Raw genomic sequence first — 14,868 nt, 5'->3', positions numbered from 1 at the left:
ATGTTGTGAAAAATACAAGAAAAAGTAGATAAAGTAAATAAGAAAAATAAATAAGCACGTGCATTATGAAAGTGACTTTTAGTATTGTGTATCTTAATAGTGAAAACAGATATTTATAATACTTTGGCTATACTAACCATAAAGTGGATAAGAAATGAAGTACCAATGTTGTACTACTGAACAGTCTGGGAACAGAAGGGGTTATGTCAAGAGACATGGGAGGCGTCTCTGATAGGGTATAGGTGTTACTGGTAGGGTGTTTGATCCTACAAACAATACTGGAATGCTGCTTACTACCATGGGTAATATCCCAGGGCCAGACAGTAATGGTAGAGGCACTGGTGCCAGGGGGAGATGGCCTGTGCTTCCTGCTGCCTGGGGGCTTCTAGAACTTGGTTCAGATTCAGGTATAGGTTAAAAGTAGTCTGGCTGCTCTGAGCTGTATATCTGATTCACAAAGGTTGGCACCAGGGCACTGAATTGCAGAGATCAGATCTACCTCTCCTTTTCTTAAACCAAATTTACAGACCTTCTAACATTTGCCCTGGAATGAGTCTGGACTGTAAAATCTCACAGAAACAGTGTGCAGGCCAGTATATATCTGCAGGGGAAAAATACACCTTCTTTGTGACCCCTTTGCAGCAACCTAGCTGGGACAACAGCTGAAAGGCAAGGATGTCATAGACTCACTGGACAACAATGGTACTATGCAAGGCAGTATTATGTGTGTTAAGATCTATGCTAGGTATAAACTTCATGTTGGTAGGAAAATGGGCACAAGTAGTAATGTGCTGTAACTCGTACCCCTTTGTCAGTCAACACAGAAAAAAAAAAAAAAAAGAGAAGGCTGTCGTGAGGGAAGAAGCAAGCTTACACAACCCTCTCCACCCACATGGTCCTCAACTTCCCTGCTAGAAGATGTATCTATGCTGTCAGTATCACACAGTCCTATTTTGTCCCAGATCTAAAGACAGTTCCACCTGAATGCAACCTTCTTAAAAAAAAAAAAAAAAGACAAAACCAGACAAACAAACAAAAAACCACCAGGGCCCAAATAAACATGCAGCTACAACAACTTAAATTGATGAAGAGTCTCAGCTACAAAAAAAAAAAAAAAAAAAAAAACCAAAAAAAACAGTGAATAGCATCAGTAAAGAGGTGGAGAGACCTCTGTAGCCACGCCAAACTCATCAGGTCAAACACTTGATTTAACAGTGGTGATCAACGCGTACCTAATATGTACATCAACTTAATCTTTTTCCAGAGGGTTCACAATTTTTCCCATGAAGAGTATATTACTCTCCAGAGTCATGACCATTAGGAAGGGTCTGTTGAATGAAATGGTGGCTGGAACTGACATAGGCACTATTTCCATGCCTGTGGCAGCTGCTGCTTCAGTGCCAGTCTCATCCACATTTACCACAGCCTTATGAATAGCCTGTAAAGAAACAGACACGTTACAAGTCAAGGGGGTACACAACCAGTCACCTAAGTAAAAACTTGAGATAAAAATGCCTGAAGAAGTCAGTGGTAAGAAACTAAAGATAAAGACTAAATGTTAAGAGAGCAGGATCATATTCAACTGTCTAGTAAAAGTTCATACAGTTGAAGAACAAACATGCAGATTAGCACAATGAATAGCATCCTGAATTATGTTTCCCATGCTCCTTCATGTCTTGGAAAAAAATGAGAGCAAAGAAGAAGGGCCAGAAAAAGAAGGCTAGAGCAGAGAAACATATAAGTTTTACCTTGCAAAATCAAGACATTCACAGACCCTAATTCACTAACTTCCACTTGAGCTCATGAGGGCAGTTGTTTCCTTCATGTTAGATAATGCAATTTATACTGACTGTCAGCTTTAAACTCTAGGTTTATTGAAGTTTGACTTACGTGTACCTTTTGCCTGGTCCTGGTACTAAAGAGAGTAATTGCTCATAGGCTTGAAGCCAAAAGTTTTTAATAACTGCATTTTCTTTTCCCCAAAACCATTTAAAAGCAGAGAATGTTTTTCCTTTCCCCCTTTATAAAACACAGGCAGTGATACATCCTACAGCTCCCTATTTGCCCACAGGCAGGCGAAAGAAGATAGAGAGAAACAGAAGCTGCAATGTTGTGGCTGTAACAACACGCTGAGGGTACCACAGTGTGACTAGATGATGATTTTGGTCATGTCTGTTTTACAAGGCTGCCCCATGCACATCAATAAGGCCACCTAGATCAAAAAAATTAGACTTGTAACCTTCTCCAACTCAAGTGGGCTTGACAGCGTAAGTAACATGGAGAAAATACTCTGTATGCCAACAGCTGCCTTTCACGTGACAAGCAAAGTCTCTTTACACAAGTTTTACATCATGAATAGCTCTAAAGAAAGCAATGTATGTATGGATAACCATAGGCCCATAAAATAAAAAGCAGTATGACTTACCTGGGAAATTCTGTGCTGGGGCTGCCCAGTGATCCCAGATAGGTCAGCCTTATCAGTGAATACATCCCTGATGCCCATATTATATAATATATTTTTTAGGTTATATGTCCCATAAAGAGTGAATTTCGGAAGATACAAATTTGCTGAGCTGCCAGAAGAGAAGTGCAAGAATATGGTGAAACTTGTGATCAAATATTGCAGTATAACACAGACTCCCAAGACATAAACGCGTTTTACTTTCTGCTCAAAAATATTTTGCTTACAGGCTCTCCCTAGCTTACATGGCAGATGTGTAGTAACATGAATCTGGGGAGAAGAAAAGGTTTATAACAATGTTGGAAAGCTGATTGAGAGGTTAGGGTTATAGGCTGTTGGCTCACAGTGCGCAGTAGCCAACATACGAACAGTGAGATCAGCCCACTGATCATGCAGCACAACAGTACAGCTGTACCTCTCCAAGGATCTTCGTCTGACATTTTCAGAAGTTAGCAATATTTTGTGCATTCTGCTGGAAGCACCTTCGTCATGCCCCATTACTGAGGATGCAGAGGATTCACCTTGTGATTAAGTGGTTCCTTTATATGTCTCTCAGGTTAAGCACAAAAATTTTAACACATCTATATTCACTAGTTACTTTTTGAGGAAAAAAAAAAAAAAAACGAGCAAAAAACAACAAACCAACTCAAAACTTGGCCTTATGTGTTTATCGTACAAATCAGTATAGAGGAAACAAAAACAAGTTATACCAAAGAAGCAGGACAATATGTGGTGGTGATTGTATGGATGACAAAATAAAAAACAGAAGCGTACTGACAGAATATCGCTAGTCAATATTCTTTTTCTATATCAAGTCTAATGTCTGATTTATTCGATGTTTTTTGAAAGTGACTAGTTTGCTGGTTTCCATAAATTAATCATCCATATTTCTGACTCATTTCTTCTGTGCTTTTTCAATAAGGATCTAAAAATTCCTTTTCAACCATCATTTACAGATAGTAGCAGCATAATAAGACAGAGGTTAGTGATAAGGGTGACAGTAAGTACTGTTTCCTGGTGAGAAACAAGAACCATTGTCCAGGGCACCAGGTCAGGGAGATGTGGAGCACTTAATGAAGCTGGTCAAAGAACAAGTCATCCAGTGGGCAAGTGGGAAGGGAAGGAAGGGGCCCATACCTCCAGCATAGCACAGCATCTAATACCAAGTCTGGCTGCTACCCAAAAATGAGAGTGCTAGTGGATTGATAACAGGTTGCTAATCTCTTACTTCTGCCTAATTTCTGACTGTGCTGATTGCTGTCTCAATTGAGGATACAACTATCATTAAATCGTCTGTCTTGCTATTACATAAAGATACTCATTCACAAGCCCCCACTTGCTTTCAACATGCAAGAAAGGGAAAGCCATAGGTACACAGCAACAATGCAACCAGGCAGGAAATACTGGGATACACTTTCCAGAAAAGAGACATTTTCTCCACAGTTCACCTATTAAATAGATCTCAGCTGCCTGTACTGGCAATAATTTGGCACTATCCCCTGTTTGGCAGCCAACAGTAATGAAAAAAACGTTCTTCACAATGTTTCTGCAACTTGTGTCAACATCAGTGCACGGACAGAGAAACAAGGACAAACAGCTTGCCCACAGTCCTTAAAACCTTCTGCATTACACATCAAACCCATCTATTGAGATCTCCCAGGAACTCTAAATAATAACAAAGGCAATCGGGTGCTTTGAAAACTAGAGGGAAAAGGAGGAGTTTGCATCAGCAATTTGCGTGAGAGAACTGTCATAATGAAAAATGGGGAGCTGCATGAAACAAGCTCATCTTCAACAGTGATGCCTTTTTATATTATGAGATTTACATTTCTAGTTCATGGCTTTTAGGTAGGTTATTCCAGCTGGGGGACAGAGGAGAGGATAGAGAGAGGAATATGAATCCTTCCAACTATAATTAGTATATTTCTTGCTGATTTTAAAGGCAACTGTGTTTCTTTGACAAAATGATTCATAAGTATCTTGATTCACCGTAGTATTTGTCATATAGTGATTTTAGTCACAAAACACATAGTTGTGCTTATGTTTGTACACATATTTTGTCCCATCACAGGCTACTACCACACATGATACTAAATGGAAGGAGTCTAAAGAAGTTTTTGGAAAGCATATAATCTTTCTGCCTTCTAGCCCAGAGTTACTTTGAAGCAAGTGCAGCTTATTCCAATATTGCCTTCCTGAGTCTTCAGAGAACATGAATATAGTTGCTTTGTGATATGTCAGCTGCTCTATACCCTTATTACTGAGTTTTTCCAATTGATCTTTTCACTAATATTGATTATTGCCAAATGAAAGTTGTTATTTCAGCATTAAATGTGCAATGATTGGTAACTGTAATAAGCAGAAAGGGAGTAAGAGACAAGAAAAAAGGCTGAAGTGATAGGAATTTACTTGTAAATAGGAGAAGGCCGCAAAAAAAAAGGTGAAATAGGTCTTAAGACAAAACTCGGGCCATGGAGAGTTAAAGATGGGAAACAAAATGCAGAAATGGCAAAAGTCTTAAAGCTGTGAAAATATTCACTTTGTGCAGTATTGAATGGGAAAACACAGGGACACCAGAGAGACAGATTTCAACTTTGGTCAGGAGGAATTCTTCTGTAGATTAAAACAGGACTAAAAATAATATCCTGATTCTATGCCACATCCCAGCAGACTGAAACTGATGTGTCTTCTTGCCTACCATGTGAACCAAGAATGGCAGAATTTTACCTTTTTGAGACTAATGTCCTCCACCTTGACATACGTTCACAAGACAGTCTTTTCTCCAGTTTCCTCATTTTTCCTTGATCAGGCAGAACAAAAAATGCTGAAGCACCTCCTTTGTAATCCATTTGCACCACAGTGGAAGACAGCTGTTCATCATAGCCATGCTTGAACAGACCCATTCCATACATCATTGGGACTTCAACAGCCTTATTTCCATTCACAAAGAATTTGTTCTTTTTAGTGTATTTTGGATCAAAAGGTTTTTCCCATTCAGCTTGAAATAAAAGAGACAGTTATAAGATATTTTGAGGACATGAAACCATAGGACATACCACCATAGCATACATTCATAGATGACAGAAACTGGTACAACTGGATCAGCTTCAAAGACAAACCTGTTTGCAATGAGCACATAACCTTACTGAATACTCAAAATAGTTCAATAGCATCACACCATATGTAGAATATGATGTAAAAAACTCCCTCAAATCTTACAGCAGGCTGCAATATCCTTCATTTAGATGAGATACCAAGTGTTCTGGTGTGCACTTTTCCTCCATGACAATGGTTTTATGAAGGCAATGAAGCCCTCATATGATGCCTCCTTTAAATGAGAATGCAGGAGGAGAAAGATTCTCCCCTTTCCTTAGTCCCACACCAAAATACACTTATGAAGGGTGTCATGGGGGATGAATTGCCCACAGAAATGAAGGGATTCGGGTTACTTACAGAGAGAAGGGGTTTATATTCTGCGTTAGCTGATTGATAGCAAATAAAGACTTAATTCTAGCAGCCTGTGGGGTTAAAACAACAACACACCACCAGTAACAGAAACCTTTGGTATTGTCATGTCCACAAAATTAAATTTCCAAAGGCTCTTCAGTTAGTCACAATGAAGCAAACTATCTACATTAAAACTTATTCTCAGTGGAAAGGATTTTCTAAGTCAAATTCCAGCTATCCACCTCAGCCATTTCAGGGGCTGAGCATATTCAAAGAAGAAAACTAGGAGGCTGGCAGGGATGGTGGTGTTGTTTAGTGTGTTTTTTAAAGAAAGAGAGGATGTTCTGTAGTAAATTTTTCCTTCTAGAACAAAACTAGTTTTTTATCAGATTTGGTGGACAAAAGTAGAGCCACAATGCTAACTAAAATAAGTGACATCAAGAAAACCACGAAGCAAGATGCAACCCCTTTTGAATTCTGATTTCTAATTGAACAACAATTATTAGGCAGCTTGGTACAAATGAAATACTTATCTGCTGTTTCCACCCCTGTGGAATAGACATAAAGAGCATTTATGTAATATCTGGAGAGACTGAGATGAGAGTTAGTGCATGTTTCTGGCTCTGAAAACATAAATTGACAGCTGCCAATATTCTGAAGATGGGAAAAGTTGCTACTTTTATGTTTCTTCAATAACATTGACTTCTCCTCCCATCAAATATATAGCAGGCAGGACTTCTGCCTTCATATGCTTAAGAAAAAAAATAAAGCAAAACGAATGACAGAAACACGAATGACAAATCCTGAAACACTCAAGCAATCTTTATCTAGTGCTCAACTCAGAGAAAACACCCAGTGATTTCAAAAAGAGTTTTGGCTGGTTAAAAACTGAGTAGGATATTAGGATTTAGCACACAGATTAGACAGAGATGATATTCACTTATCCTTTCCCTCCACGTGTTTCAGAGGAACTCTTACTCCTATCCTCTACTCTCTCTAAGTAGGCCACCATCTAGGGATAGCATCTTTTGTCAAATGCTTCACAATGTTCAAGCAGAAAAATGAACCTCAAAATATGATGCTTTGTGGTGACCAGCTTGGATAGGGCATGCTAAGGGACTGATGTACTGCAGTGGAGTAGTATGCCTGCTGACTGAGAAGTAGAAAAATATTTCTAGACTTTTCTCCTTAGGGAAGGACTTTTACACTACACTGGGAGGAGAGTTGCCAGTATTGATTACTAAGAAAGGGAAAACGACTATGTGCAGAGTTCCCAATACTGTGCAAGGAAGGTTGTAATGCACAGAGAATGGAAAAAAGCCTGGAAGTATAGACTGCTTATAGAGAGAGGTACTTGAGCTTTAGAGATCCTCTGCAGATTAATCCCAGTCTCTACATCAATTAGTATTAACCTACTCTCAATTTAAAGATAAAAATACTTATTATTGCTACTAATGCTACCCCTTAAAATTGAAGAGCTAAAACTGAATGTCCATCCTTGGAGGAGCTGGGAAATCATTTCTGTAATAAAAATAGATATCCAATTTTAAACAAAACTTATTTTTAGAACATGCAAGAGTTATCTGTAATACAGAGTTCTCTTTAATACAAGGTTTCTCAGGCTTTTCTCCCCATTGTGCCACTAAATTGCTTGTTCCTTCTTCAGCTACTGTTCAGTAACAGAAAAATCAACAGCTTTTTTGCAGTTTTGAAAGACATACCTGATGTTAAGTAAAAGCCTGTCCTGAAAACACCGAGACAAACAAGTATTTGTGCAAGACAGTTAAGAAACAGCAATCGTCTATATTCCAAACAGCTCCATTTAGCTATGGCAAGTTCTTCAGAGATTAGCACAAGAAGCACAGACACAGAAGAAAAATAAAACAAAATATAAATATGGTTTTGATTTATTTTGCTTCAAGCCTCGTATTGGGGAGGCGAGTGGAAGCATCCAAGTTAACAGTTTTAAAAGAATACCACTTCTTTTAAAAGAACAGAATTTCTAATACATCATCTCTGTTTTAATTAAAAAGCTTTGAAAGAAGGTGCAATATCTATTATCAGGCCACTGATGGACTCTTACAGTCTTGCTCCTCTTCTCATTACAGCTGCAGTCTGAAAAGCTCTGGGAAGATCTGTTAGACTTTATCTAACCAGACTGCACAAGTTAATTAAGAAGAATAAGCTTATTCTCATTAGGCTTGTATTAGATACTAGTGGGTCCATCTGTTCACTGGAAAATATTAGAATCTGCAAATCAAATAAAAAAAAAAAAAAGCTTTAAAAACCTATGCCTTTAGCATATCAGGATTACAGCCATACTATCAGTGAAGGCATAGTTTAAAAAAAAAAAAAAAAGAAAAAGAAAAAAATCAAACCCAGGAGTGTGAAAACTACAGTTACTGTTACATTTAGATTTGGATATGAAGACACTCTGTAACAGCAAAACTCTTGAGTAAACATATTTTCTTTGGGGTAAGATGCTAAGTTTTACTTTAACAGTATTCTTTGAATTTAACTCTGATCTTGCTAAACAAAAGTGGCCAAAGTGGATTTAAAATTAATTAATAGCCAACAAAGCATTTAAGAAAATGCTTAAATCCCACTAGATTGTATAGGACTAGAAGCTTTACTGAGTAGGGAGGCCTTCCTCAAAGTATATTTCACCTGATCTTCAGCAGGTGAATATTTATATAAAAAAATATAAAAGGACAGAGGGAAATTTGTCATCAGTTTTGCTAGGAATTATTAGCAGTGTCAAGCAGAACAAAATTTCCAATAGCTTTGTTTATAGTTTAGTGTAAACGATGACCAAAAGCAAAACAAGATACATGTCTGTCTGCTAAACCACATTGCAAGGAAAGGTGAAGAAGCCCAAGATTGACCTGAGAAAATAATGTATGAAGTAGGAGAATATAATATGAATATCTTACCATTAAAATAAATATAGCTAATAAGGAGAATTTCACTAAGTGGATCAAGGTTATTTATGAGGTCCTTGATTTTCCCGTTGGTTCTTCTTGCTACATATTCATTGATCTTTATCTGGGCTTGATCAGCTCTCTTGAAGTTCATAGGATAAGCTTCTCCTTCAAAGAAGTTTCTGAGATCACTTAAAAATTTTTCTTGTGGCTTCAGTCTGTCAAGCACAAACAGGACGTTTCCCATATTCAGCTGTAACCCCGTGTTCTTTCTGTTTATCATCTGCATGAGTTGACGATAACCTTCATGTATTTCATTTTCGGAAATCTCATTTGGGTTAAACCTAAGGACCCTAAGAATCTGTGTCAGAGTGTCTGATCTGGCGCCCAGAGTCAGCATTGCAAAGGCTGTAGAGATGCTCAAAGGAGAGAAGAAAATATTCCCACCATTTTCACGAGAAGAAATCTCTTTGTAGAAACAACATGCAAACTGACAAACACTCTTCCCTACAGTCTGCTGTGCACTGTTTTGGTTTTCTTGGCCTCTTTGATTTTGGTTTCTTACACCTTGGTGATTATGTTCATAGCAATAACTGTTGGAATGAAACCCAACAATTAAAAGCCACAGGAAAAACAGCATCTTCATATTTCTATAATTCTGTAAAAGAAGAAAAGAAAAATGACATATCACTTCTTATCCTGTACTTAGCAATAAACCAATAACTTCACTGTACAGAGCTGCTTGGCACCAATGATTCCAAGCCATTTGAATTCAGGGATACCAACTTTCTATTTCAAGGAACGAGACTCTGGAAAGTTACTCAACCCTCTGAAGAAGTTATGAAAGAACAAGAATTAAAGTAAAAGAGTGATGAAGTAATACCAAAGACGCCCTTATTAAGGTTAGGCTGCAATTCTTTTGAAACTGTTTTGTTGCCAATATTCTAGTTTTAATGTTGCTTTAAGTGATAAAAAGCTGTAAGACAAAAGTACAGGTATATAGAACAGAAAGTAAAGGAGCTGGTCAAGGCTAGTCGGTTAAATTGAGCAAGATGAAAAATCAAAGCAAAATATTCCTTCATTCTGAGAATTAGGAAATTATACATTTTTGAATGGGCAGCATGTAAACATATAGGCAGGTACCAGAGAGGAATACATACACTTGTTAATGAGGAAGTGATGAAAATTTGGGGTTGGACTAAATGATCTCCAGAGATCCCCTCCAACCTCTACCATTCTGTGATATACAGTGACTCCATAGAGATTGGACAATTGAGCATCACTTAAAAAAATCAAAACTTCCACACAACTAACAAAAGAGAGAATAGGCTTGTAGCAATTAGCAAGTTATCAAGACCCTGGAAATACAGTATTGCTTATTAAAAGAGTGAAAATGAGTATGAACAGCAAGTGGAAACAAGTGTGCCTACTACATCCGAAGGCATGTCCCAGCCCCAGGACTGAAGTAAATCACCTAAAACGAAATTAAATGAAATAAAAAAACCAACCAAACAAAAACAAACACACACACACACAAAACCCCTAAATTTAGAATAATCATGGTGTTTATCATCAGTAAGATAGTAGGTAGCAAAGGGTGATTTTGCCAGAGAAAGCTGCAATCATAAAATGTCAAGATGAACTAGTGAATTCTGGAGGAACAAAGATACTGAAAGGTACTGATAGAAAAGGAAAGCCTTTTCCAAAGCAGCATAGAAAGCATTCATTTCACATCTGTGGCATTACTTTTACCTTTACAAATTAATCCAGTACCACTCTTGGATTAACAACTTTTGTCAACATACAGAAGGAGGTAAAGATGTGACATATCTGGAAATCCTGAACATCTTCCTGTGGCATCTGGTCACTTTATCTACAGATTCTTTTATAAAACAAGGCACTCTCCAGAGGCAAATAGCTTTCTGACTTGCAATGATAAATGGTATTCAGACTCTCATGCCTTGTCAAATCATTGAATCCTCATCAACTCCCACTTGTGTATTCTCCACTTTCCAGTGTCTTGGTTTTCCAAAGTTCAGTGAACTCAGAATGCTGATCACTGATTAATAATGTATGCTAAAAATATTTCCTAATTCACACCCTCTGAATACCATGGTTATGGCAATACTATTATCATTAAGAAGGGCCTGAGCACCAGGATAAACAACTTTCAGATAGTTCACATTCATACCTAGAATACATTTATATTTGAGCTCTTTGATTTGTTTGTGACTTACTCCACCATCACTCATTCTTTTACCTTTTACAACTATTCAGTTTCTTTTTTTTTAACTCTCTAGAAGCTTTAGAGAGCAAACCGTAAGTCCCCACTTCCATTTAATTTAATTTCATTTCATGCCTACATTTATTACTATCATCCATTTACTTCATTTAACTCTATAAAACATTTAGAGATACAGTTTTCATAAACAGATTTATGCTGTACAAACTTGCCTGTCTCACAGAGGAATTTTTTTATTTATAAAACAAAACCATAAGAAAACAATATAAAAAACTTTAAACTGCAACTTGAACATGAACATAGTAATTTCTCATCTGATTATTCAGGAAATGTTGTCCTCCATATAATGTTTGACAATTTTTCCCAAGAAAAAAGTGTTACTTACAGTACAGTCAATAGGGTCCTGTTGTATTCACCAGGTCTGCACACGTCCTTGCTCAGTTGTTTATGCTGCTGAACACAAAGCAGGGTATCCTCTAGTAAAGGTTAAGATCATCTAAGGGCTGTGACTCATACATTATAATTTTAGAGATTAGGTAGTGCAAGCAGGGTTGAAACTAGTTTTACTGGACACCTAACTTTGCTGAATATATGTTTCACACGTGACTTTTTATTATGCATGACTATCTGTTCACCCTACTTAGATTGAAACTGATTTTCCTCTAACTGAACCTACTGTTTCTTAATAGCAAACAATCGCACACATCTCAGTTGCCCAAATCTGCTGTTTTGTGAACAACAAAGTCATCAGAAGTAGCAACTACAGAAAGATATCTAGAACACAATTTCTGGTAACTATAGCACTGCTGCCACTGAGGCAAAAGGACAGAACTTGATGTGCTGGGACAATCTAAATTCTTGTGACCTAGCCTGCTTGCCTGCTGCATTTCCATGCCTGGGCTTGAGATTATCTCCAGGTGAAGACAGTGATGATTGTAATAGGTGCAGGGCTTAAAACTCTTGTTTTGCTACATTAGCAAATGTGCCTGACTATATGCTCCCACACGGGGAATCCACCGGCAGTGAGAACTGTGATAACGACTCCTGGGCCACTTGCATGGCCCTGTGCCCAGAAAGGAAGGAATGCAGCTGGGATACAATTGCATGTAGGTGATCCCAGTTACAAGCATGGCCTGGGGACAGGGGGCGGAAGCCTAGGAACATGGGTGTTAAAGAGAGCAAGTCTAGATCAGCTTACTATCTTGTGATCTGGGACGTGGGGAGCAGGCCCCTCTGATCATGTGCCAAGTTCAGCTGGGTCAGATCAGACAGCCCGGTATCCAGCTCTACTCACTACAATAAAGTACTGCAACTGCTGGAGCAAGCTAGGGTGTGCAGAATGGCAGAAGCATTGAAGAAAATATCTCGGGAGATCATGTAGTCCAGCCACTTGCTCAAAGCAGGGTCAGCTACAGCAAGTTGCTCAGGACAGTGTCTGCTGAGTTTTATGTTCCTGCAACAATGAAGACTCCACAATCTCTCTGGACAACATGTTTCAGTGTTTGATGACACTGACACTAAAATAGGTATTCTCTACATTTAAATGGAATTTCTTGTATTTAATTTGTGTTCAGTGTCCCTTGTTCCGTCATTGGATGCCACTAAGAAGAGGCTACCTCTTTCTTTACTTCTACCATCAAAAATAAGGTATTTATACACATTGGTAAGATACCCACAAGCCTTTTCTTCTCTAGGCTAAACAGTTCCATCTTTCTCAGCATCTCCTCATATGTCAGATATTGGAATCCCTCAGTCACCTTTGTGGCACTTTACCGGAGTCCATCAGAATGCCCATGTCCTTCATACACTGGGGACGCCAGCACTGGATGCTTCACACCAGATACCTACACCAGGGATGAGCAGTGAGGAAGGATCACTCGCCTTGACCAGATGGCGATGCTCTTCTTAACGCAGCTCCAGATGATGTTGCCGCTGTTTCCTGCAGGCTCATGGGCAACTTGGTGTCTGCCAGGAGCACCTGACCCCCAAACAGAGCATTTCATGTCTCCATTTCTAAAACTAGAATACTATTTTATCTCATTTTCATTTCAATTAAAATTTCATTTTCAAAATGAAAGCAGTTTTGGAGAAGGACCAACCCTTACCACACACAAAATAGGCAGAGTGCTGATCTCAATGCTGTTTCTAAGCACAGTTGAAATACTAACCCAAACAGTAACTCAGCAACATTTTCTGGGAGGTAAAAATGCTACCAGTGAAAGCTGTTGATGATTACAACCTATCAAGCAACTCAACAGACTGAAACAGAACTCCTCTTAAACAAGTTGATTTATGAACTAAAGCTTGAGAAATAGAAAGCTTTGAGGCAGTATCCTGGACTCACATAATGTGTTCTTCATGCATAGCACTCACCTGAAAGAGTACTTGAGATAGTATTTTCACTGCTTCTTGTATAAATAAGAGCCAAGGATCTCACTTAGAGCTAAATTTTAATAATGGGCTGCAGTTTTCATTGTCTATAAAAACTGATCTCTGATGAAGGAAGGAAGGAAGCCCAATTAAATACAGACGCCATGCTAATGACAAGGTGACAGATGAATGACTAAACTAGACCTGAACACACCTAGACCACACCTCAGGATACTTGCAAGAGAAAGCCTGCTACTGAACATGGAAAACCTGCCCTGTGATTGGAAAGAAAGACGAGAAAAATCAATACAGGATCAATTTATATGAATAATGTGAATCTCTGGACACTAATAGCAAAGAAAGTCCAAATTTATCTTTAATGTCTTTCCAATACCAAGTTGTGAGAGGAAGGAAGGTAAAGCAAATGGTAACAGCTTCTGACCCAAATGCTTTATTTCAGTATTCGATGAAAAAGCCTCAACAATTATGAAAAATAATTTATATCACAACTAAGCAGATTACTGATTTACCAAGAATTCAGCCATTCTGCTCAATTTTGAAGATCAGAATGTTCCAGAATAACCTTGCATGTGTTGAAGGTACGATATGGATAGCGAACAGGAAGTTCCCTCACCTACTCTGGGGACTTTTCTAGAAGTTCCCACAGCTCTTTATACAGATAATACTGAATTGTTTCATATGTGCTTAAGCCTCAGCTAGCAAAATTTAGGGTAAAGACATGTGCTGTGAGTAAAGAGGTTGAAAGAGTTTTGTTTATGCAAAGTTCCGCTCTTTTCTATATCCAGTAATCACTGGTAACACAAGTAGGGAATTCTACTACATAAACAAGGCTCTAGAGCCTCTTCTTAGCCTGTGCTAAACCACAGATACCAGGTGTGTATGTATCTTCAAAGAGATGTAAGAATCTCTTAATTTGTTGTCATATTGAAACTAAAGCAATTCCTCATAACCATAATTAAAAAGTGAGGCAACAGGGACTGGAAAACAAATTTATGATAAGTTGTACTTTTCTGGAGCTGGTAGTACTTTGTCCTGAAAATATAATAGGGTAGAGTGCACAGCTTATATAACCTGTCAGGTGTGATCCATCTGACTTAGGACACCTGATTCCCTACAATAAAAAAACTATGGCCACTTATAATAATTCAGATCTTGAAGAATTTCTCAGAAAAGAGATGACTTACAGAGACAGAAAGCACTCCAAGGCATCTCTGATTAGTTATGGGACTTTTCACAATCCCTTTAGTCCTGGGATTTCCTACCAGTAAAACCATTACACTATACAATAAACACATTGAAGAATTCATCAATCAATGACTGGGATAGCTTGGAGTGTGCCAGCACCTCCAGAAAGGATATACCTATAAGATTTCTGGTCCCAAAACTGAAGCATTTCTCCATCTGGA

General features: G+C 38.2%; 1 protein-coding gene across 1 annotated transcript; it reads right to left on the bottom strand.

The window, feature by feature from the left end:
• Positions 1-1,249: 1,249 nt before the first annotated feature.
• Positions 1,250-9,487, bottom strand: LOC103770938 (alpha-1-antiproteinase F-like; the record flags this gene model as incomplete). Its single annotated transcript, XM_008938214.1, has 4 exons — positions 1,250-1,438; positions 2,426-2,573; positions 5,189-5,459; positions 8,842-9,487. Coding segments are annotated over 4 exons (1,254 nt in total), but the record flags the coding sequence as incomplete, so codon positions are not given.
• Positions 9,488-14,868: the final 5,381 nt, after the last annotated feature.

Source organism: Merops nubicus, unplaced genomic scaffold (assembly GCF_000691845.1).
Source record: "Merops nubicus isolate BGI_N331 unplaced genomic scaffold, ASM69184v1 scaffold3634, whole genome shotgun sequence".
In the NCBI taxonomy this organism is placed as follows: Eukaryota; Metazoa; Chordata; class Aves; order Coraciiformes; family Meropidae; genus Merops; species Merops nubicus.
This window is presented reverse-complemented; position numbering and strand designations above follow the sequence as displayed.